Raw genomic sequence first — 26,066 nt, 5'->3', positions numbered from 1 at the left:
TTGATTTAGTTAAGGCCTAACTATCAAAACAAAGAGAGGAAAACGACTACACATATTCATAAGGATAGATGAATAGGGGAACCTGAATAGATGAATAGGGAAACCTAACAGCTTGCCCGAGTCCCTGATCTCGTCCAGTTGTTTTTTTAGATCCAGCAGCGAATATTCAGTGCTGTGGCCAGGGCAAAAACCTGAGTGCCTCATTCACAAAATGTGTTTATTTTCAAGCAAGTGTTGGACTTGAAGGTATGCCTCTGTATCGAGTATTTTCAATAGAAAAGGCACTGTGGTGATGGGTCTGTAGTTGTTAGTGTTAGTGGGATCGAGCGTGTTTTCTTTAGGAGCGGTTGCACCCGTGCTTCCTCGAGGCTAGTGGGTACTAGGCCTGGGGAGAAGGAGGCATTTACGGAAGCGATGATGAATAGGGTAAAGGCTTCAGCGCATTACTTGACAATGAAGACTGGGCAGACATCTCCTTTGCACCCTGGGGGTTTTAGACTGTTAACTATGGCTCGGACTTCAGCTTCTGTGGTCTCTTTAAATTGAAACTGTGGAATCCCCTTCGACTGGAGGTCCAGCATGGTGTGATGGTTAGGGTCACTTGGCTGCGTGTGAGAGGTGGCTTGGTGATTCTGAGTTCTTTTATTTAACAAATAGTTTTTGTTCAGCACTGCTGCCTGAATGTTGGTGCTCCAGGCTTCATTCTTGGTGAATAGAAGGGGGTAGGGCGGTTATGGACTTTCCAATAGTAAACAGTTCTCTGGCGTCGCATTTAGCATTAGTGATTCTAGGGTTATATGAAGAGGATTTTGCTGTGATTATAGCTAGTTTGTATGATTTGGCAGTTTTGTGGTACTCTGTGCTTGTGGCGTCAGATGGATTTTTACGCCATGTTGCTTCAGCAAGGTGTTTTTTTGTTCCTGAGTTCTAGCAGGTCAGGAGTGAAACAAGCGTTTCAGTGTCTGACAGGTTTAGCTTTGCGTGAAGTTAGAGGGGCAATAGTGTCCACAACTGCAGTGTGTCGGTGTAGAGGTTGGCAAGTATGTTGGGGTCATTGGAAAATGGCGGGTTAAGGTTGGGCGTGCCCAGCAGTGGTAGAGCACTCCCCTTAGTAATCTTACGTAAGTTGCAGGTAAGCGATGGACGCAGGGGTAGGGAAGGGATCTTTTGTTTCTTATGGTGCACGATAGAGAAGAGGATAATGTGGTGATGCGACCAGGGGCACAGTGTGTTGGAGATGACAGAGATCCTGCAGTTGAGGTCAGCAATCCATGTGTGGCCTTTGAAGTGGGTGGGATTGCTGATACGATCATTGAAGCATAGGGTTTCTAAGGCTTGTTTTCAAGACACAGAACCCAATGCATTATAACATGCAGATGTAACCCCACTCTTAAAGAATTTACTGGGGATCCATTAACTCTACCCAGTTACCACCTGGCGTCTAAACTCCTTTTCAAGGAGTAAGAGGTTAAACGTCAGTTGCTAGACTAGGTTGAAACGCAAAATAGCCTTCAAGCCATTAAAGCATGGCTTCAGACCTATTAGGTGTACGAAGACAGCCGCGACTTATGAGCATGACAAGGAGCTATGTCTTAGGGCAGGGCACTCAACGCACCCTACAATGCTGAGCCTGCTTGACTATCCTCTTCATATGACTCAGTCGATTATGCAATCCTCACTGATCACCTGGAGAATTGGCGCGGATCACTGGCACATCTCTTCAATGGATACTCTCCTTTCTCACTGGTTGCAATCAACAATTACTAGGCAGCACTAGCAAGTCCACAGCATGCAGCTTTAGCTATGGCATCACTCATGAACTCTTCACTATCACCACTGCTCTTTAACATGTATGTGTGCATGTATGTGTAGCGTATGTGCTGAGATTTATAAAGTGCAAACGTACATTTGAAACAACAAAGCACTGTCCCACAAAGGGCTTCAGTAATAGGGTACAATAATATGCGTGCGATTAGAAGGACGGAATATTAAGGCCATAGTAGCTGTGACCACTGAGTGAGGAAATCACGGTTAACAGTTTCAAATGTGTCCTGACGACACGCAGCTCTGTCCACGATTGGAGAAAGATTCAGAACAATGGAGCAGAATCAAGAACTGCCAGTCTGCCTGCAACACATCCACTTTTAAAGGAAGGAACACATGGGCCTTATTATAAGCTGGGCTGTATTCCTGTGGTAAATCTGCCGGAATAACACCCAACGGGATTCAAATTAATGCCACGTGGTCTGGCGGCATTACTGCTGGATTATAAGTAGTGGTGGTGGAGTTAGTCCCCATTTTTTGAGAGTCAGTTGGACTCTATGGTGCATTTATGGCGGAATTACCGCCGGTGGAATTACCGCTGCAGTAATTATGATGATCTTGCGAATTCTGGCAGAAAGTGGGAGGATTTGCCTCCAGTATGATGCTGGAGGTAAATCTCCCACTCCCGGGCCATGCTTGTAGTATGGCGGAGCTGGAAAAGTGGCAGAAATTCCTTACCGCCAATTCTTTCCTGCACTGCCATACTTGTAATGAGCCGCATCTGTAACTCCTGAAAACTCAAACCCACAGATATTAATTGCTGATGTTACCAAGCGGTTGGCCTTTGAAAAAGAACCAACACCTTTGGCCAAAATGAAAGACTTTACAGTTTGTTTTGATAATAAGCTCTTATTATCCCAAAAGACAGCATCCGTTAGCTTAAAATGCCACCCTCCAGCACCCACTCTGAAGAGATTTCCTCTCCTTCAGACCAACCACTCAATTGATCTCTGGCGCTTCCATACTTCCACAGTTGGACTATTGCAACTCAGTCTTCGTAAGAGCCTAAAAAATGGATTTACAAATGCTTGCAAAGATACCGAAACCAAGTGCGAATATGTGAAAGTGGGACCATATACCGGTGTGACCTTGAAAACCCTTAAGTGATTACAGATTAATTTATTTATTTAATGTGATACAGTTTTACAAAGAAAACTTTACACATAATAAATAAATCATGATAGAACAAGAAGACTAAATACAGAAAACTAAATACTGAATTTCATAAACTCAATTTCCATAATCATAATCAGATGGCAACAGATGAAGCAATGGATCAAGTTCAAACCCTTTGTATGATGCATAAGAATTATGGGGCAGAGGGCCTGTTTACTTATAAAAACGAGCTCCTTACTTCATGCCGCCTGGAAACTGCAAGTCAAACAAACCTAATTTAGCCTGTGAAGCCAAATGTAGGCAAATGAGACATGGAGGGTTCGGCATCGTGGAACAGGGAGATCACACTGAATCCCTGAGATAAGAGGCGACCAGCCGTCCCGCCTTCCGGCAATTCTTTAATAATGCACTGTTAAAGAAAATGAGGCCGGATCATTTAAGATCTTTGGACCACCCTCTTGCCCACATAGCGATAGTCTCTCTCACCCAATTTGAGATTGGCCAATTTTATCATTTGCACATGCAATACACATACTTATAACTTCCGAAACTCTCCCTCGTTGTGGTTTTCTCCAGCACCAGAGAGAACGTTGCCTTTATTAATCTATTGTATGATAGTTTCTCAAGCAACAAATGCTTCTAGTCTACTCGAACCTCTAGATGATCCCAACAGCAAGCACACAGATTGACACAAGCTTGATTGGACAGATTTCTAATCGTAATATCGATATTAGTAATATAAGCATAAAACCATTGGATTGAACATGACACATTCATATGAATCTTGCCATTTTGCAGCCAACCGAACTGCGCCGTCCAAAGGTCTGGAAGATACCAGAGACCTCTGTTGCCCTCACCGTGCCTCAGCCTGAGTGCATTCGTGGCCTTGTCACTTTCTGGAGCCCTGACTTCTTAAATGAGCCTGACACAGTGGCATTACCGGAGTCTACAAAACTGAAGCAAATGGCAACCGCGGTGTGCAGAGGGACCAGATGACTCCATGTCACCAAGACACAATTGACCTGGTTCTGGGCTTTCACTTAACAAACTGGTGTGATCTGGGAATTGCATTTTTGGGGACTCCCATTCAACAAGTCCGGTGTATGTGCCGGATAATAATGCGTGGTGGCGGTGCTCCGCCAAATTAAGAGTCCCCCGAAAACAAAGAGTCTGAAAAAAAATAAAACAAATGCACAACATCCCTGTCGCTAGACAGTGATCCGGTGAAAAGGAAGCCAGAAATATCACCAGAGGATGGTGTACATCAGCAGTGATCACTGTGTACCCGAAAAGAAATAAGGCTCAAACTCAGGCAAGTGAATTCCTGAAAGCTCCCCGGCCGCTCCTTAGAGCTTTCAGACACCAAGGCACCTTAGATATTTGGCATTGATCAATCCCTGTGCACCTGATCTCAGAGGCACTGCCGCAAAACCTGCTTCGCTGCCTATGATCCAAGCCGAGGCATTGGTCACTGGTGTGTGGTGACCGTCCGGTAGTTCTTCCTTCACTTTGCATACTGGTAAGCATCTAAGAGCCCGGCTGGGGGAAACAGTCTGTCTGGGGCCCAACAAAAGGTAGTCTACATTTGCGTATTGCAATTCATGACATTTTATGACAAACTGTAAAAGTTGTAGCTGGGATTACATTTCGGTCAAAATCTGTGCCAAATGGTACTTTTTAAAGCACATTAGCCAGTAACATTGGTGTAAACTCCTAACCACACATTGCGTTGGCCCAAGAAACTGTCCCACCCCGGCCTGCTGTGCCGTCCCTTGAGGCATTGCTGGTCGGAGTCTTACCATATCAGGAGCCAGACCTGCAATAAACTAACCGTCCTTGAGGGAGGCGATCCACCGGTTCACTTTGTGCACCACCTCGTACATCTGCTCGGGCTGTGGACAATCAGACATTCCTTTTAGAAGTGAATAGCTGACCTCACCGGCTAAGGGCATCTCTCGATCTATTATACTCTAGGATTCATCAACTGTAGCTACTGTGCCAGTGGAAAGGGTCGTCACCATACAACGTGTTTACTTCCAGGAGGATAAACACGTTTGAGAGACTGCACTCAGGCTTAGACCTGGCTAGCAGGACTGAGACTGCCTGAATATGCATCTTTAATCAGTTATTTGGATTCTCTTTGGTCAGCTGACTTCCTTGGGGCACCCTTGACCATGCAGTCATTGCTATGATGGAATGAAGGTGTACGATTTTTTAACAAAGTGACATGATATCATCGGGCTTTTCTGGATATTTGCATATATCGGAGTGTATGTATGCAGCCGGGTGGCTTGCACACCCATTATGCCTCTAATATTCTCCCTGTGCCCTTGAACGTTCATCATTGGCATAAAGCAGTTCCACGGCCATTTGAAATTACACACCGATGCTGACGATACTGAAATATTGAGCGCATCAGCCCTGTCGGCAGCAGCGACCTCTAGCATCAGAAAATGGAACCATTCTGTACTCAATGTACGTCAGCGGGCGCTAAAACCGAACTCAGGTGCGCTGCTTCTAAACCCATTAAGGATATTCAGTTACAGCATCCGGAAATAACAGGAGACAGTCACGTGAGCCTTGAGCGGCCTCCTGAGCTCTACACTCCCCATGCAGCGGCAGGGGAGTGAAACTGGAGGACCAGCCACTGCTGCTCTAAACTACGTAAGAGGATCCCAACTCCTCGCCTGCATGATCATCTTGAAGCCATAGCTTCAGAAACAGCCAGGACAAAGAGGACGACCACTTAAATGCCTTGTATGTGCGCATCTGAAAGAAGAGGCTCATCAAAGCAGTCATTTTGGCTTTTGCGTAGTGAACGTGTTTATGTTTTCCATAAAAGACCAAGCTACAAACACTGTTTGCCAGCAGTTGCCCTCCTACGCATAAGCACTTTAACCAGTTTCCAAGTTTCACCATCAACGGGTCTGGTTCGCCCCCCTTTTTGTCAGGTATTGCCATCATATCCAGAGGTCCCTGCACCATTTACTAGCTGTTATAGCTATTGTGGCATTGTCGAGGTACTCCAATTATTTCTCATTGCCCAACTGATTCCTCCATTTTAGAGCAGGAGGTGAACTCAGCAGGTGGGACCATGAACGCTGCCTTCCATTGGCTCCTCTTCATTGATTGCAGATGCAAAGCCTCCTCTCCTGTAGTCTTGCCTGGCTCCTTGGCGGAGCTGCACGGCAGAGGTCCTGCCGAGCTAGCAAGACCAGTTGACCAGCACATTTCTGCCCCTCTCGCTGGTACGGCCACTTCCAAAGCAGTCGGGCAACAAGAAAGTGAGGAGCGAGGATAGGATCCGTGGGCCTCACTTTCTTGTCGTCTTTTACTCCCGGAGGCCTTTTTTCTCCAATTCCCATTGGTTGCATAAAACAGATTCAATATTTTAAGTCAGTACACAACTATATGATATAACCCCTACATCCCTTAAGGAAAATCTATCTTGTGCTAGGCGTCATGTATACTCAAGTCATTAGGCCTCATTACAATGTTGCCGGTCCGGTAACAACGGTAACAGTAAGCTTGCCGGTACCCTTGTTACCAGACCGGCAAACTACGAGGTCTGCTCCGGGGGCCTGGCAGCCTTGCAGGTCTGACCTGCTGGGCGGAACGGCACCCGCGAGCAGACCTACACGGTAGTGCCGGCACCGTTATTAACAATGCCGGTGCTACCGGCCTTCCCATTACCATTTGAGCCCTGCAGGGCTCAAATGGGAATGGGGAGTAATAATTACCGGCACCCGGCAATGGGCAATTACCGGCACGGCTACCTCCTCAGTCATAATGAGGCCCACTGGGTAGAAATCACACCTCCCCTCTACGTGTTTATCACTGAATACAATCACGAAAGGTAGAAATATTGCAACAAATCATTGATGCTTCATCCTGTAAATTTAGATTCCAGGGCAAAAATTATTTTTAAAATGCCCATTGAATATATCAAGTTAAAAGTAGGTTAAGTTGCCTGTGTTTGCCATAACTGTCCGAAAATAGAAAGACACTGCTTTAAGACAGGGGGAGTGGTGCACCTCGCCTATGTATAGTGCCACATTCACAGCACTGTGTGTTTCTTTTCATTGTTTTTGGCAGGTTTAGAGCAAAACAGACAGAAACTATCTGTTGACAGAGTACTATTTTTCAAAAGTTCGAGTGAATTGTTCCTTATCTTGACAAGCAGACAGAAACTACATAATTTGAAAAGTTATTGTGAATTCCCCCCCCCCCACTCTAAAAGCTGCTGGGTTTTGTAATCAAAGGGCCTTTTGAAAAAAATTAAGCAAAAGTGCCTCCACCCCACAGGGGTCTAATGCAAAGTAACAAGAGATGGCATCAAAATGCAATTTGGTAAATCTACTCTGTAGGGATTTGCTAAAATGGTGCTTACAGAGCAATTAAGTTTCCCGAGGCCTGCGTGAGATACCATTCAGTCCTGCTGTTCTCCCTATGGATTCTGGAACTTGTAGTTGTCTTTCCCAGTTCAAATTTAGAAAAACGACAAGTCTTCTCTGTATTCCATGTAAAAGCAGGTCTGGATGGCCTTCTCACACACAGCCACAGGAAACCAGAGAGCTCTGTGCTTAATGCTCAGACACTGCGGTCACAAATCGGAAGTCCTGCTCATTTTTCAGATCCTGCTTCTGCAATGCAGTCAGCTGCCTCGTGCAGGAGCCCTGCCCCTTTCTCTGCAAAGGCTGAGAAAGGTGGTTTTGATGTGTTCAAAGTTTGCCTTTCATTACCGTTTTCTTTTTCTATTTCCGTCTAAGTGGGAGGGATTATGGTTCCTTTGCTCGCTGCACACATGAGCTCATGCTACAGCACATCATGTCTAGAACATGTGGGGTTGCTGCTGTTCCCCTGTAGAAGGTTTGTGGCCTAGTAGTATGGGCTGGATTGCACAAGACCAAGACTGCTTTGCCTTTAGCAGCTCACTTTCTGTGATTGGGGCAGTTGCATTGTTTTAAGTGGGATGATAACACGAGGGGATGGGTGTCCTACCAAAGGGTTTGGACTTATTGATGGCAAGGCCTTGTGAGGGTGGTGGTGGGAGGCTGGGGGGAGGTGGTGACTGTAGTTGGCTTGCCTGCCCCAAACAGTGCATGACCTTTTGTTTACACCCAGTCTGCAATGGGCGCCTAAAAGCCAGGTCTCACAGTGAACTCCTGACTGAAACTGAAACTGCACTGGTTACCTGGCTACCCTCTGACCTCTGGCCCAGGTCCTCCCCGACCCCCTGCCAGTCGCATACCTGCACTGCCCCCTTGGCAACCCTTGCACTCAGGGGCTGTTTCTGTATCCCTACAGCCTCCTACCAGCACTTGACACCTGATGTCTGCTCTTACCCTTGCACTTGCCATCAGCTGGCCGCGCTTTTATTTATTGTTTTAGCTATTGTTTTATTATATATTGTTTTATTTATTTTTACTGTTTATCCTATGTACTGCACTTCCCCCACCCCCTTCCCCCTGCACTTCTCCCCCTCTTCCCGAACTTGCGCGATCTCAATGTCACCTGGCCTAGTAAGATAGTTGTCTCTGTCTTCCCTCTGTTCCCCCTCCCTTGACTCGTCGCGCCTTGAAACACTTGTGAATAGGCGCGTTATAAATGTCATATCATATCAACCAGCTCGAGATGTTGGAAACAGCCATGCAAATTATTACTATGCATGATCTTAATACAAGTTGACTTTTCCAAAACGCCTGAAAATACAATAGGCTGCATGAATTACCTGGTGGTTTTCAGTTTAAGAAAAACAATCTTTAACGTAGTCTATTGTAAAGTCATCTTTTTAAAAGCAACATATGACCTGAGCCTGTGTTGTTTTTGCTTAAAAAAAAAATGCACTGCTTGTCTTGGTAACACAATAGAAAATACTCTCTAGAAAATAGAGTAAGTTACAGTAGACTGCATTACAAAGTAAAACAGGATTCTTAAAGTTAAAACCAGTTAAACTGCAGCCCCTCATTGCTGTAATGATGGCTACTGGCTCTGCTGAGTGAAATCCCCACCTGCACCCATACGCTGTTAACTAAAGGAAACTGCACACAAGTGCATACGCAGCCCACTTCAGCTAAGAGAATGAGCGCGTGTGGGCATTTCCCTCTGGCGTGTTAATCACTGCAGGCTGGCCAAACAATGACAGGTTGACAACCTCGCCCCTGCACAGTGCAGACTTCACCCCTGGCGGGCTGCTTCTACTTGATTAACTTTGGCTTTCCTTGCACATTAGAAACATGGAACAAAACCAAAGCACACCTCACCTTGTAGATGCAAGATCGTGACTGAAGACTGCACACAAAATGCAATAGCCAGTGGTTATGATTAATTCAAAAGCATCTACCCATCGCTTTTAATTTTTTCACAAAATCTAGACCAGATAAAAGCCTCCTCTCATCCTTGGTGTAAAAATCGTGTTAATGGAGAATTGCTTCCATCTTGTGGCTATTAGAGGAACTGCAAAACTTTACAGGGGTACATTTTGCCATACAGTACTGCAGGATCACACTAGCAAAAAAACCAAATGAAAGTGCTGATAGCTGTTGGTGGATAAGCAAATTACACTGGTTTATAAGTATGCTAAAACATCTCAATGGGGGGACACTAGGATGCACAAACAAAACTAAAAATAGAGTCAAGGCAAAACCCAATAAAGACGGTCGCTAAAAAGGACAGAATGTGCGTCTATTTCTCACTGTGCATACATTTTAACATATTCCACTAAACAGTGTGATATATAATGCCCCATTACTTACCATTAATCTTTATTACTCGTAGTCCTACTCTTCCTCATCCCAGTAGTCATCTTTTCCCAAAATGCATTTTCTTTCCTCTCCATCTGGCCTTTGAAAGGGTCCTCACATGCTTATGATCCTCCCGTATGTTACCAAAAGAGCTCAAAACGTACACCCACCAGTGTGGGGCGTGGTGAACGTAAGTACTGGCACAAGGAAACACAGGAGTAGGATTAATGAAGGTTACTCGTAGAGAATCTGGGCATTAGCTCTACATCCCTCTTCCTCGTCCCAGTCCTTATTCCTGAAGTGTATCAAAGAATTCAGTATGTTAAGATCCAACAAACCCACTTCATAGTCCAAACTCCTGCGCACCCAATGAAACTCTATAAGCCATATTAGTACCCGGCGAGAGTCAAGCAGAATGCAACACACATTCTGATTGGCTCTCGCCAGGTCCTTACCCGGCCGAGAATCCTTCGATTCTCAGCCAGGATTCCAGCTAAATTGCCCTCGGCGGGGGGCGTGGCAGCCCCTCAGCCAATGAGGAGGCTCGAAGCTGGGCCACCTCCGCTCCGAGCCTCCGCACGGCTGAGAGGCTGCCTTCGTCACCCGCGGGGGACTCAGGTAAGATTCTTTTTTTTTTCTTCCCTTCCCTCCCTCCTCCCTGCCCTACCCACCCCACTTACCTGCTTGCTCCTGCGTCCCTGGTGGGGGATGATAGCAGCCTCAAGCAGTGTGGAGACTCGGAGCGGGGCCATCCCCGCTCTGTGCCTCCACAGGGCTGGAAGCTTCCATCGTCCCCCGCCGGGGACGCAGGTACGTATTTTTTTTTCCCTCCCTCCCAATCCCACTTACCTTCTGCTTCCTTTTTCTTTTTCAGGAGCGGACGCGCTGGGAACGCTTGTGTTCCCAGCGCGTCCGCTCCCGATGGCCGCAATGGAAAGGGAAAATGGACTCTGTTTTCCCTTTGCATGGCGGCCATTTTCTTGGTCGTTTTTCTTTTTTTTTGTTTGTCCCGAAACGCTGCAGCATTTTGGGACAGAATTAAATGCTTTTAGTGCCCCGGTCACGCACATAATGCGGGCCAGGGTACTAATAGCAATATGACCCTCGCAGCGGGGGCATTACCTGAGTCAGTAATGCCCCCCGCTGCTCGGCAGCCACCGCACCCGAGGGATGCATGAACACACACATGGCAGCCCGCTGAGCTCTTAGGGAAGAATGGGCCAATTCTATTGGGAAGCCATCCTGAAGGAACTGAGTTAAACAAGGAGTCGTGCACTCTAGAGTGACAACCTAATTCCTGCCAAAAGGTAGATACCCTCAGAAATCCCTTACCTCATCAACCCCTTCCGATCAGTCTTCGGGCCGCCCATCCCCATCTGCCATTGGATAGAAAGCTGCCTGACTTGGCCCCTCGAGGAGAAAGGGGGAAAGAATCAGTAGAGGTGGCACAGGTAAGAGGAGCGGAGAGTCAGACTCACATGGTCGAAAAAAGGATCATGAAAATTACATTGGCTCCTCTGCCCCTGATCTTCTGCATCATTTTGACAATCAGAGAGACCGGGGCAAAGGCATAGTCAAAGGCCTCCTTCCAGCCCCCTATGGGACCATCCGTCCCCCAAGCTGTAGGCTCCTGGAGGAAAACCCCAGACAGGGAGTATTCTCCGCTGATGCACCGCTGCCCTGCTGCTGACTTACTAGCGGAATGGCCTTCTGAGACGAAGTCCATGCACTGAGGTCGGAAAGGAGTGACTGAGCCTGTCTGCCAGGGATCTCTCTGTGCTGTGATTGTGTGAAGCTCCGAAAGAGTATAGATGTTCCTCTGTCCAAAGACCCAGGGCATAGTTCATCCTCTCCAGGGGCCTGAATGTTCTTCCACCACCACCCGACCGTTTACTGCTGTCATGTGCCTGGCCCTAGATACTGGAGCCGAAGAAAGACTCCTCTATTGACGGCAGGCCCTGAATGGTGCTGTGCCACAGAAAAGCACCCTAACCCCAAGCATTGGCATCTGTCCTGATGACGGCCGTTGGGAGAGGATTCAGCGGGAACACCCCACCCCCTTCATCCGGTTCCTGGTACTCCACCACCATTGCAGTAGCCCTGGGAGGGTCTAAGCCATTGGCACCAATAGTTATGAGTCCTTTGATCAGACTGCCACCTGCAATGCAGATGGGAATGCAGGAGTCACAGGTACAGCAGAGCCCCTGGTGCCACAAACAGTGCGGCCGCCATCAGCCCCTGTAGGCAAAGCCAAGACCTGACTGAAGACTCCGGTCACCTGCAATGCTTCCACTCCTCCTATAGGATAATCGAGCACATGTGCTCTGGGTGTTGTCCCAAGCCTGATCCTGCATTGAATGCAGCTCTGATGACCTGAAGAACATGGGTCTGTTCCAGATGCGACTTAGTCAGGTTCCGGAAAAATCTGTGCTTGCTCAGCATGTTGCACACCAACTCCACTGCTTCCCAGACTAGCTCTCAAGAGGGACCAGTCCTTAGTCTAGGTATGTGAAGATAGCGACTGGTCTTCATGCAGGAGGCAGACCGTGGGCTGCCAAGGCCTTGGTAAACGCTTCAGAGGCCTACTTAAGGCCAAATGGCAGAACCACAAACTAGTGGTGGCTTTGCCCCACAGCAACTTCCAAGAACCAATGTTTCTGTGGATGAATGGGAATGTACAAAGCATGTAACAGATCCAGTGATGCCAGCTTGAGCGATGCGTGGAAGAATCTGTTGCAATGCCTCCAGCTTGAACTTGATGGTGTGGACAAACAAGCTGACCACCTCCAAGCACGGCAACAGGTGAGACCGCCCACAGTCTTTCTGAACCATGGACACAGCGGATTAGCATCCTCCCTTACTCCTCCAGGGGCACAGGGATGACTATCCTTTTTCAAAGTTAGCTCCTTAACCGATTCAGCGGCCCTACCCTCTTCATGGAGTCCTTGGGCAGCAGCATGATGGTGATTCCTGTGGACCCCAGGAGAAACAAAAACCCAATCTAGTAACCCTTCTGCACTGGGTTACGTACCCAGAGATGCAACTGTGCAGCTTGATCCGGGGGAAATAAATGCACCGGTCTTCCCCAACAGGGAGCATGGCACAGCCAAGAGCACTGACTCTTCACCGGGTAGGGTTCTTTATCAATGGAGGGGGGCATCTACCTTTGCCCTTGAAGATTGCATTGCCCCTAATACTGGTAATCCCAGAATACTATGGGATAGTCTTCTGCTGATGTGGCCAGCTCTTCGTGAATAGACTCCAGCAAGCTTGTCTTGCTCATTTACATGGTTCACTTTCTGCTCCAGCTTCAACCAAGAGGAAAGTTGCCCTAAAAGGCATGTGTAGAGCCACTGTCTTCTGGGCATTCTCAGTTGGTCAATCTCGCTCGCACGTGTATCTGATTTATGGTAACCAATGTCCCCATCTTTACTCCCGCCGCCCTCATCTCATCCTATGCCTAGTCATACAGCAACTCTGCCACCAAATGCATGCTCTCAATCAATCCTGAGCAATCTGCCCCTTCCTCCATTTTGTCAGACAGGGACTGGAGGTCAATAAACAAATACTGAGCAGTATTAGAAGCCTAGGTACACGTCCAGAAAGAAAGGTGGGCCTCTGCAAAGATCTTTTTTTACCAAGCTGTCGACTTTTCACCCACCAGAATCTTTGACTGCAGCCTCTGCTGGGGCGATAGATGGATGGCGAGTTATGCTAGAAAGGAGGGAATCCTCGTGCAGGGAAAGGGGCAACCTGCCTGTTTCCCAGCCAGTCTATACAGCGTTTTCATGCATCTCGGCAAAGTACTCTGCTCAGGATGCTCCCACTCCTTCAACAGTTACCTGTGATTCCTGTGGACGTGGTGCAGGTGTTTCCTTACCCTCTACTCAGACTGTTTCATTGAGAGGTCCTCTTCCAGGGCATCCAGGTCAGCTTTCATACGCTTCATGCCATCTGTCACTCGAGCCGGTGCCTTAGCAACCTTCTTCTGGCCTCTGTACTTCACAGAGGGCCTCTTAGCCTCTCACTCTGACACACTATAGCTGGACGAAGAAGAGAATGAGGACGGTGAGATGGGAGGTTAGGCTTTCTTGTGCTTTTTAACTCACCCCTGTAGAGCTGCTGTCCTTTCTTCTTTCAGGGCTTCCCCCAATCAAGTCTTTCATCTGAGTTAGCCCTCCGCGCTTTAGTTGTCTTGTGAGGACCGGGGCCTGAGTAGAATCAGGAGGAGGAGTCTGCTTCACCATGTCTCAATTTCTCCAAATGCTAGCCGATCTCAGATATGAATCCTAGGCCTGTATCCTGATATGGACTTCCTTTACTGGATTCCTCCTGGTAGAGATCTTCAGAGAGGGACCCTTTCCCTTGACCTCAATTGATGAAAGACAGTTGAGAACCTAAGGGAAGCTTCCATGTCTCCTGCTTCACGCCTTAGAACCAATCAGTACTCAGATCCTCCCTCGCCATCTTGGGCTGGGAGAGGCCTAGTCTCCTGCCTAAAAATCTAGGTAAGGTAAGCACCCTCAGAGCTCTGACATATCAAACCAAACAACACCACCATGGGGGTGATCCTTCCTCTCCAGCTTCTCCCTAACTAATAGCTTCTGGACTCTGATGGACCTGACCCCCACAGAGCCTGGCAGGGCAGGCCCCATATCTGTAGTGTAGAAGGCAAGCCCACCAGGCCTCCCAAGGAAAGACAGCATGGGGGACAGTAAGCGAAACAGAAGGATTATAGGTAATCGGGGGCCCTTTAGAGGACCTGCTCCACTGACGCAACAAGCGCGTTCCCTGCTCTGAGGTCACAAGCTTTCAGTGTGACGGATGTGCAAAAGAAGACCTGTTTCACTTTGTCGAAAACTGACGGAGACAGAGGGTCCAGCTGAGCATGTTGAACATTGCTTGCTCCTACTGCCCCGCTCCTACCTGTGGCTCACACAAATAATGCCACTATTAATGGCTGCAGGAAAATCGGCTCCCAGCTTCCATTGCCACGCCTGTGATGCTTTACTGTAAAGCCTCACGCTCATCTCCTGACCATCTCATCATGGAAATCCATATTTATTTTGTGCCTCTATAAAGCAATCGCTCTAAGCCTCTCGTTACCAAACAATTGAATCTAATCTCTTGACTTTTTACAATATCCCACTTGCTTCCCCCATGAATTCCCACATTTCAAACTTTGTTGCCACTATATCTTTCCCCATTTAGTACTGTACAGCCAAATAAAATGACTTTTAATACAGAAAGATAAGCATATCCAAATTAGGGAATCAAATGTAAAACCATTAATAAAATATACAAGGACCCATGGGTACATTTGACAGTGTACCTAGCCAATAGCAGCACCACACCGTATCCGAGTCTCGTAACATTAGTTTACAATTATATTCCTCTTACGATTTCAACAGTAACAGTGAGTCTACAATCTTCCCACTTCCTTTCTACACATAGACCTATTCCATAGTTCATTTCCTGTGCTATTCCAATTCATAGCAAGGAGACACAACATGCAAGCATCAGCTGTGTGTTGCTTTCTATGCACAAATCCCTGCACAGCCTGCACATTCTGCTACTCTAGGGTATATTATACCCCGCCCCCACGACTCCCATCGTGTTACTGACATTAGATGTTACCTTTAGATATTCCCAGATCACACTAGTTCCCAAGAAGGCCTCAATAGAATGTGGGTAAACATCTCGCTGTAACACATATTGTAGAAACAGTGTGTTATGTTTTTGTTTTGTAGCAAACTCAACGATAGCCCGTTCATTGTCATGTGTTTGTAGAATCTCACAATGTGCACTCTTATCCTCACAAAACTACAATCATCGCTGTAATGTATCACGTGACGTCACCATTTAGCATGCGTTCTATGCCAACGACACTGCTTTTCATGAAGATAATTCGTGACGAATAGGCTTCATGAATAGCACTTTGTATGGTATTCAGTGTCCCTTCGCATTGGAACGCCCTACCTCTGAGCATCAAAAATTAGGAATCATTACGAAAATTCAAAAAAGCTCTGAAAACCTGGTTATTCAATAAATATTAACCGCCCAAGCCCTACCCTCCCATGACCAACTACACTGCTCAGGGCAACCGCAGTGCTGCAAACAGGTCTGGAACATAAGGGTAAGGACTATCTCACCAATTGGAATCTGATATATGACCACATATTCTCTTGTAACGTTTGTATAAAAAATGTATTATTGCTTTGTAACTGTAACATTGTTTAATAATTGACTACCTTCTGTATCTTTCGCCGTGATACCCCAGGGTCTGGGCGAGTAACAAATGTAATAAATAAAAAAAAAAAAAAAAGTCAATCATTGGATACTGATTAAGGTGTCCAAGCTACAGATGTTAAGTTCTAGTAAGACACACTCCAAAGCTGTGTTTCGCGGTATGAGCAATAAAGTTTTCAAACATCTGCGCTCCAACTGCCCCACCTTATTGAACAGTTTGTGGGACCAAATCTCTGCTCCATGTGTAACAGTGGGGACGAGCTTTGCCTTATAGATACTGATGATGGCTTTTATCGCGATAGATACTGATAATGGCTTTTATCGCGATACCGCCATATCAATGTGCAGATGTTTCAATGGCTCCAGTTTGCGGTACAACCCTTACCTGCATATTTTCAAAATGTTGCTGCCAGTTGATTTGATGGTCAATTCTAATTCCCAAACATTTATATCATTTGACTACTTCCGCCTTTTCTTTGTTAATATGCCCATTCAGTTGCTTTGCCACTCGGTGCCCTTTTGGTCTAAATACCATCATTTTAGTTTCATTTATGTGAATTTTTAAGCCATTCGTCTTGGCATAATCGCCCAGCAATGAAAGTAGTTTGTGCAGGTCCTTTGGCCTGCTGTCCCTTACAGCAATATCGTCAGCATAACTGAGCCATTGACTGTTATTTCATGTACTGCTGCATAAATAGCGGTCTGACAATGATTGCGGATCGCTATTTATGCAGCAGTACATGAAATAGTCACTTTTTCATACTAACCCACACATATGCATATTGATTTGTGTTGTGCATACCTTACGTGCCAAATAGGCACATGTCTACTTTTTAAATGTGTGTCTATTGAAGAAATTAAATTTTGTTTTGAGATATTTCTATTTCTTGTGATCTTTTTGGCTAGTATATGTTGATTTAGCCTCACTGCAACTACAGGGACACCCCCTGTGCGCCAATGACAAGGGTAGCCTTTGATTCTATTCTCTCTTTTGGTAGTTCCCTCTAACCCTCTAGAGTCAGGCCCGCATACAAAAAAAGAGTTCCCTGCCCCTATATAGTCTCACCAGGTTAGTGTGAGGGTCAAGGACAGCCTTGCCTAAATCGGATAGATAGAGATTAAATAGTGTCGGGCCAACACACAACCCTGTTAGGAATCCAATCTATAAACACCCCTTTGTCGTCCAACCTAACTTAAACTTTTGTAGCTGGGTGAAGTGCTATAATCATATTTGAGGGAAAATCCAGATAGCCAGTTTCTTTCACAGCAGAACTCTATCATGTCAAAAGCCACTCAAGTCTATGTATGCAACATAAATTATTTGCTTTCTTGTAACCCAGGCCTGTTGCACGATAGTTGTTAGTTCCAGCACATTTTCCATACTATTTGTGCCCTTGCGAAATCCCATTTGATTAATTGTTAAGATGTTATTGCCCACAATTCAATTAGATAATTCTTCCAATGATAAGCAGGCAAATATTTTCGTTGCGGCATCCAGCATGGATAGCATACGATAGTTAGCCGGATCAGTATGAGGCCAGTTCATATGAATTGGTACTATAATACTTTTATTCCAAGCAATCATGTTGGTAGTGTCTGTGGGTTCCATTGGCCACACTCCAGAATAATCTGGTATCCTTTTTTGTATGCTAAGGACTAAAATATTCAATTTTTCAGATTCCATGTGACTTCTGAGTATTCTAATCTATTTATTATATGCTCAACACAAGCTTTTCACTTTGTTAACATGCTCTTCCCTATCTCCGTAAGTATATCTAAGCTTATGGAGATCCCGTCTATGTTTTTGTTTTCCTGTGACTTATTTCTTTATCAAAATGATGGATATGGAAATGCAGTGTAAGTAATGCCTATGGAATCTAAGTATCTCTTTCTCTTATTTCTCATAATATATGAAACCACCTGTTTAAGGTAGATTTCGTAGTTTATTATAAACGCGTGAGCTGCTTTCCTAGATCCCTCACTACTGGTACTTTCAGTGTAGACAGGGCAGTGACTACTGAGGGTATTAGTTACATATATATTGGCTTTCTCCAAGTTAGTCGGATTCCATCGAATACGATTGGAACCAGCATTCAGTTTAAGATGCCCTTCATTTCACCACCAAACTTCCTCTTCTTTCCAACTTCTCAGAATAACAATGGGAAAGTGATCGCTTTCTTGTCTGTAAAGAATGGCCATATCCAAAATGTCTTGCCTATACAAATTGCTTATACAAAAGTATAATCAATATTAGTGGCACTATTGTTCGTAACCCTAGTAGGTTGTCCTGGGCAGTCCCCTGAGCAATTCCCATTTAACGTAGTAAATCCCAGAGTGTATAATTCCATGGCCCACGTGAGGCCCTTTTTTTTTATATAAATGAGGCTCAATGTGAGTTGATTCCCAACAATTTGCATCATCACTGTCATTATCTATTGGTATCTTAGCATGGAAATCACCAAATATTATCACATCAGAATGAAATGTATGTGAAGTGTTGATTTCCTCAATTTTTAAAACAAGTTCTGGTGGTGATCCCCATTGGGAAAATGGTATAAATGTAATCAGCAATCGTTTCACACTTTTCCCACAATGTCCTGTAACCCAATTTGCACTTACTAAGATATTCAGTGAATGACACTCAATTTTAGTGATATGATGATGTTCTTAACGCTGATCAATAATCCACCTTTCAGTCTTCCAATCAGACCCTTAGAGGTTACGTTATAGATGGTATTTCTACTAAAATAGGGGCAGCAAGCCAAGTTTCCTGCAGAGCTACAATTCCAAATTTCGAAATATGTTAAACTAGCCCTTTATGGTCCATATAATGTGAGTTCCTCTCGTATTACAGGAAAGTGATTTAAGCAAGTTATCAGGGTAATTGTAGGATTCAGGGGCTGTAAAACTTTAGGGAGACAGCCCCAATAATGTTCACTTCTGGTGTTTAGATTGCCAGTGTAGCTTGTAGTAGCGACAATTATCTCCCATTCTCTGGGGCATGTACTATAATATTTTGGAAATGCTGCAATTCCTGCTGTACATTTTCTCTTCTATACTATTTGCCCCCAAGGATTGAGTTTGCAACTTAGTATAGTCCCCCTAACAAAAACTAGTCCCTTCATCAGATCGCATTTGAGAGTATATTATCGTACAATCATATCGCAATCGTGCAAGATCAGTATCAAATGTTTTAATATACTCAATTGCCTGTACCGATCTAAAATGTACAATTGAGATGGGCATTTTCTTTGGTTTCCAGAATATCAACGATGACGATATCCTTTGTGGTAATATATCTTAGGGGATAACTGTATGCAGCAGTTCTAAGATCTTTTGCCTGATAAAAGTTGCAGATCTGACAACACATGCTTTGAATTTATAACGCATAATAGTAACAGGAGTCTGAATGGCGCGCAGCCCCTAAACTTCTGTCACTGCCCCCCCTCCATAAATATGGCAACTGAATCTAGGTTGAAATCTTAGCTAGTAGCGGTTGCTTTATTGAGATGAACATAGTCAGTCCAAAAAGGAAATTATTTATCTTCCAAAGCGTCTGGGTTATTCATAACCTTCCATGTTTTGTTGTTTCCTGCCTGGGTCGTTTGTTCTTCTTTCTTTTCTTTTAATAGGTACTGATATCATTTGATGGTTCTGGGAATTTTTGTATTTCCATTTCTCTCAATAGCTGGTTGGGGATTACCGTTTGTATTTTTCTTATTTTTCCCATTTTTCTTTTTGGATTTTGGGTGCGATGTCACTTCGTAATGGCCACTTTCATTCGCAATCATTAACTTTCTCGAATTCTGGTAGTGTAAATGTGTATTCCCTCTGAGCTTTTTTTCCAGTTTTTTCTTTTCTCATGTGTTTGCCTACACATCTGTGCAGCAGTAGCAGTGACAAGCCTATGTTTTTCCCACAGTGCTTTTTCCCTTTAGATCGATTTTTACAGTTCTCAGTCTTTGGTCCCTGAGCAGCAGATCATCCGAGACATTCACTGTTATAATCGTCTGCTCAGTCCGGGCACTAGAAATAACTGGCTCACACCTTCGGGAGCGATCAGCGATCCCCTTCTGAGGTGTCCCCAAGTCCATAACTCCAATACCATTTATTGAAGGAGTCTCATGTATCGAATCGGAAATCAAACAGGCCACATTAGTGTGGGGATGCACTGAATTCATCTGACAGTGTATGGCATTAAGTAACCCTGTGTGAATACAAACAGTTTCTTTAATCATTGCACATTCATCCCTCAGAGTTAGCCTAACTAATGCCTCATGCTGCGTAGTAGAGGGATCAGACACTGGTTTGATGTTTGCTGAGTGATGTGAGGCATTCAAGGACTGGGAGTTCAAAGGTAATGGGCCTGATTACGAGGAAGGAGGTAAACATGCCGCTTTTAGCTGCATGGCTACCCCCTTACTGGGTACCGGTTCCGGGTTCCTTGAATGAGGAATTACCGGGCCATTCCGACCTTGGAGGGCCCGGTAATTCCTCATTCAAGGAACCCGGACCCGGTACATCCCCATTCCCATTCGAGCCCCCATAGGGCTCAATGGGAATGGGGAGGTTGTTAGCATCCTGGTCTACACGTGGGACCCGCTAAGGATGCCTGGTAAAACCTGGTAAAACCAGGCGTCCTAAGCGGGTTCCCACGAGCAGACCTCGTAATGGGGCGGTAAGGGTTTAACGGCTCCGGCACCTTTACCGGCGCCGTTAACCCCTTACCACCTTCCTCGTAATGAGGCCCAATGATTCCGCCCGCTAATCTGATAAGGGTGAATTGTGTATAGGTAAATGAGGTGTGCACAGGAGACTGCTAATACCCTTACCCCTACCCCACCTATGTTTTAATTAAAAAGAACCAACATTTCTAAATAAATCGGTAAAATAAATTTGGTAATTTCTTCCTCGTTTTTTTTGTATTGGGTTATTTCTACGGATACCGATATTAGGGATATCTACCATCCCAACAACATTAAGTATCCTGCTGGGGGAAATAACAGGAATAACCAGCTCTGCAATTGATTGAATAATCGCCCCCTCCACACATTCATCCAATAAAGATGGGGTGCTCAGGGAGGTGCTCCTAGGTCTAGTTTGGGTAATACAGTTGGTAATATCTCCAATCATTTCATTGCCGAGACATGAAAGGGACATGAAAGGGACAAAGAAAGCTGTGTCTCCAAAGTATTGTGTTTTCGAGTGCAGAGCGTCAGCAGCTTGATCATTGGCAGGAATAGTTTTCGAAGGACAAGTGCACGGGTGATGCAGTTTATAGGCACAGGTCGTTGCGCTCACATGACACTCAATGCTGCTCCTTACCTCTTCCTCTTTGCCCAAAGATCTCAGAGCTACTTCGATGGTAGAAGGTAGTTCACCGTTCTGCCCGATGACGGCATGACATGCTGTTGAAGCGCTACTTCAGCTCTACGACTGAGTTTAAATCCAGAAGGCGGTTCAGAGGGCGTTACGTCCCAACAGTCACTGCCATGGATGGTGGATTTTCTAGTACACAGCACATGAGTGTCACCCAACAGCACACAGTAATCTCCAGCAGCAAGTGAGCTCAAGTAAGCCACTATGAAAAATGCTGCGTGCTGCCTCTCACCCTCAGCATAGATGTTTGTGTAAACGAAAGCTTGAGGCTGAAATTCTCCCCAGGGGCACGATACTTTTCTGATTTTCCTTACTCATTTACTGATTTACATTTCATGGATGAGTCCGATCCTGTGGCCTCACCCAGGACGCTACTCCCTGATGAGACCCAGAGAGACCCATGGCCTCTCATGGTTAGGGGTGCCAAGAGTATCCTGTCCCCTGTGTGAGTATCTCTACATCGATAGCTTTTTGCTGACCTCGCTGGTGTCAGGGATTCTGAAAGTCCCAATGGTGGAATCCAGCCTGTTGAATCCAAAAGGGGCCCTAGAGAGTGACCCTTTGTTAGAAAGCCACAGCTAAACCTTGTTCATTTTGTACAAAAGGAAATGGACAGACCCATGTACGGTCATGGCTTCTATCTGGCTCTGACGGTAAAGGCAAGAGAAGTCAGGACAGGATCTGGCTGGATACCTAAATGACATCTGGATTTTAGGGTGGAATCCACATATTCTGTATCTCAAGAAAGTTTCATTGTGGCCAGCACCAAATTTTGGATGGCTTTCAAATGTTTAAATGGATGCACACTCCTGGTTACAAGCAAAGATTCTACCCAGCTTCAAATATCAGTTTGCCCCATTGCTTGGTGAAATCTACATACAAGATACTGCAACACGCAGAGAGCATCAAACCAAAGAAGATCTTAAGGAAGTCTTGCTGCTGCAACTTGCCAAAGTCCATATGTCAGGTAAGGTCTACCGGTGATTACAGGATCCGGACACTCCCTCGGTGCTCCCTTGCACTAACAAGGCCTGACCTGCCACAGCTCCCTAAGAAGACTTGCTGCTCATCCCTGCACAGATCTGTCTCAAAGAGAGCAGAGCACCATAAACCCCTGGGTGTCGCTAGTGGATAGCACCTAAAGCCTATCATTATGTAACCAAGAAACACTTACAAGTTATGCTCGGGCTCTGGGGAGTCAATTCTTCTCTTGAACTTTGATAGAGCAACTGTTTATCTTGCAAACAGCACAGCAGCACTGTATGCCCGCTATGAGAGTTAATTGTTCCTCTTGTTCCGCTCATTGTCCAATAGGCTGCCATTTACCTGCTTGCATACAGCTCTTTATTGTTACCACCTGAACCGTTGTAGAAAAACCAAACACCAACACAGCCACTCATGAACTTTAACTCTTCAGGTACAATGTTTGGCAGCTAGTGTGTTCCTTTGTATATATAGGCCTATGAGATTGAGCCCTATTTATAATGTTGGGCCTATCTTTACACTCATGAACACTGTAACATTAGTAGCATATCCTACTCAAGCTATATGAAGTCAGTGTGACCCTCCCATTGACTCTAATGAGAGCATGTCCTCCAGTTGAGTGATATCTGACTAGGCTCCATTGATGTCCAGGCTAGCCGATTTCTTTCTGAGTAATCTGCCGGATATTGGACATTATTGTGACCTTAAATGGCAGGCTCACAATCTAAAAAAACACTTTAAGACTCTGCCTAATAACCTGCCTCAATATTCTTACCTTCACAGAGCAATTGGCCTTCATTACGAGTATGGCAGAGTGGTAAAAAAGTGGCCATAACAGAATTACCGCCACTTTTATCTCCGCGCCATATTCCGAGCTTGGTCTTGGAGTGGGGTATTTACCACCAGTATCATGCATGGAAGTAAATCCTCCAACTTTCCACTGATACATCGGCAAAATCATCAGAATTACGGCCGGTGGCAATTCCACCAAAATCCGCATGAAGTCCTATGGATTCCAATAAATGGGGACTAACTCCGCCTACCACCACTTGTAAGCTAGGAGTAAATCCGCTGGACCAATTGGGGGTAACAGTAATTCTGTTTGGCGGTATTACAGCAGATTTACTGCTGGAATACCGCCAAACTCATAATGAGGGCCACATTACATTTTTTATATGGTCTTTGTGTGAACAATCACTTTTGGGATGTTATACTTGTGTTTTGCTGTGTGTCGTCACACAAGGTGTGCCCAGGAAAGCTTGCATGGTCTGCTTTTGCCAGGCTGCAGTCTCCTTCCCCCTGAACACAGGAAAGAGAGATACTGTTCTACACTGTCTTCACCAGAACCCTACAGTATTGCCTTCACATATATGCACATCTCATTCTGTCCTTCTTTCTCCACAGCTGGAGGGCTGTTGCAGACTACGTTGAGCAACAGTTCGAGCAGTACTTCCGCGACGAGAGCGGCTTAGACCGGAGGAACATTCAGGACAACCGTGTACACTGCTGCCTTTACTTCCTGTCACCATTCGGACATGGGTATGGTGGGAAAGCACGACCTCTGTTCTCGCGTACACATAAGCAAGGGTGTTGCTAGGTCTGGAAAAGATCTGGGGTTACGCTAATGTCGGGACAGTCGGGCCTCTGGGCTAACTACCATTTTGGTTGTAGCCCCTGAGCTTCTATCCGGGGCTACAACAAAGCAGGGGTGTTTGTACATTGCCTTCAAAGGGGTTCATGGCCTCTTCACTCATTTCGCTCATGGTACCCACCGCAAATATGTACAAAGTAGCACCTTAAAATAAGACGATACCTATCATGTTCAAACTGAGGTACTGGTATCCTCAAAGTGGTTCCATGCGGCACCCGGACTGGTGCTACTGAGGAAGCCGTTCTGCTGACACATCAGTCAGCAAGGATTTTCCCGCATTGTGAATTGACTCAGCTATCCGGACACAAAGGGTCACTTACTGCGCTGACATTATGTCCCCGGCAGGATTCCCACACTGCTGGATTCCTAATCCCAATGGGGGAGGGTGGTGCGCTGGGTTGACAAGGCTTTAATTCCTAATAGATGACCTGCCATTCTTGTCTCTGCAGCATGCGGCCAATGGATATCGAATTCATCCGAGCGCTCCACGACAGAGTGAACATTGTCCCCATCCTGGGGAAGGCAGACTCACTCACCCCAACAGAGGTGGAGAGCAAGAAGCAAAAGGTGAGGCCACTGCCGAGGTCACCAGTGGGTGTTCTGATTTCATTGGTCCAGGCTTAATAGGAAATGGCCCACGAGGTTCTGGTTGGGTGACCTGTGTCAATGATGCTGCTACTGTGATATGAGGGTGAATGTATTGATGTCAGCGAGGAGCTTGCTGTCTGGGGAGTGTCAAGCTTCTTTGGAGGCACTCGGGTGATTGATGTGATGTCACTGGTTAAAGCATTGTGAGGAGTCTGTGAAAGTCTTTGTAAAGTCAGTGTCTCTGTGTGGTCAGCAGTTGACTTTACTGTCAAGTGCACTCTCAGGCAATAGTTCTGATCAAAGATCCAAGAGTTAGGAAGTCACTGTAAGGTTAGTAAAGAGACCTCTGTGATGTCAGGCAGAAGGCCACTGTGTGGCGTGTGTGAATGCCCTTGAGGTGTCTGTGAGTCGATCATTGTGCTGTATCTATGCGGGGTCCTTAAAGCTCAGTGTGGCTGCCCAGGAAACGTTTGTGCCCGGAATGTGGTTAGTTTATCCAGCACAGGATCGTCCTCATATTAATTACTTCTGAATTTCTACACACTGACATTGGGAGCCTGGAACCCTTATAAAAGTGACACTAAAAACATACTTTTTTGACAACCAAGAACACAAATCCTAGTAACTACAATTAAAGTGACATTGGCCCTTTAAACTTTCAAGCTGTTTTCTGGAGTGTGATCTCAAATGCTGCCCACCAGCAAAAACTGGTAGTTCATGTTTCCCAACTAATTGTGTTGTGACCTCTGGAGACCACCCTTAACCTTAAGATTGTTATCTTTATTTTCTCCATTTTGTCATGTTCTTCTCACTCTTTGAGCATTACACAGCATATATTAGCTCTCTTTCTGTACAACTATTTGACTTACTCTTCGGTCACTTTTTGTACAGTGTATTGGTTGTCAGCAAAGCCTATTTCTTTCTTAAAAGCCACTTCCTGTATTACATTTTTGTTCGTATCCTGGAACCATTGCACTGTGTTTCAAGTATTTCATGAAATTTGAAATTAAGATCAAGGCAGGGATTTTTGTCACTCCAGGAGACGTATGATTTTGCCCTGCCCCCATTCTTGACAGTGGGCCCAGATTTCAGGGTTTTAGGACCTCTGCTTAGGGTGCCACATGCAGCTGCCTAAAATGGTCTTATTATATCCATCATCAAGAGTATGTCTTAACTTCATGCTGTGTGCCCTTTATGCTTGGAGAGCAATGGATGCCCCCCTTCAGAAGCCACAACGTCCACATATGAATGAACAATTGCAGAGGAAGTGGTAAAGGACATAATTGCCAATATCAACCAGAGGAAAAACCCTGCAAGGTGAAACTGTCCAACCGGAAGTTCATTTTCTTCAGGCTAGAACTTGATGAGAGAGACTCTAGAGATGTATGAAGACTGTCGGAGAACTGAAGAGTAACTGGATGAAGCCAAATGAAGCAGAGGAGAAGACAACGCAATAACCGCAGAAACGTAACTGAGAAGGCAGTAGGCTCAGGAGAAACGGGGAGCAGAGGGCAAGGATGGTATACCCTGTA

The 26,066-nt window shown here is 45.5% G+C and overlaps 1 protein-coding gene across 5 annotated transcripts in view; it reads left to right on the top strand.

Moving 5' to 3' along the window:
- The window catches only part of LOC138488071 (septin-4-like), a 470,714-nt gene that overhangs the window by 345,529 nt on the left and 99,119 nt on the right, over positions 1-26,066 (top strand). For all 5 annotated transcript variants that reach the window (XM_069614798.1, XM_069614799.1, XM_069614797.1 and 2 more), the window contains 2 exons: positions 23,700-23,834; positions 24,396-24,513. In XM_069614798.1, coding sequence (XP_069470899.1) covers positions 23,700-23,834; positions 24,396-24,513 — 253 coding nt within the window. The remainder of the gene's footprint in view (positions 1-23,699; positions 23,835-24,395; positions 24,514-26,066) is intronic.

The sequence above is a fragment of the Ambystoma mexicanum genome, chromosome 9 (genome assembly GCF_040938575.1).
Source record: "Ambystoma mexicanum isolate Mex_15411 chromosome 9, UKY_AmexF1_1, whole genome shotgun sequence".
NCBI classification, from domain to species: domain Eukaryota; kingdom Metazoa; phylum Chordata; class Amphibia; order Caudata; family Ambystomatidae; genus Ambystoma; species Ambystoma mexicanum.
This window is presented reverse-complemented; position numbering and strand designations above follow the sequence as displayed.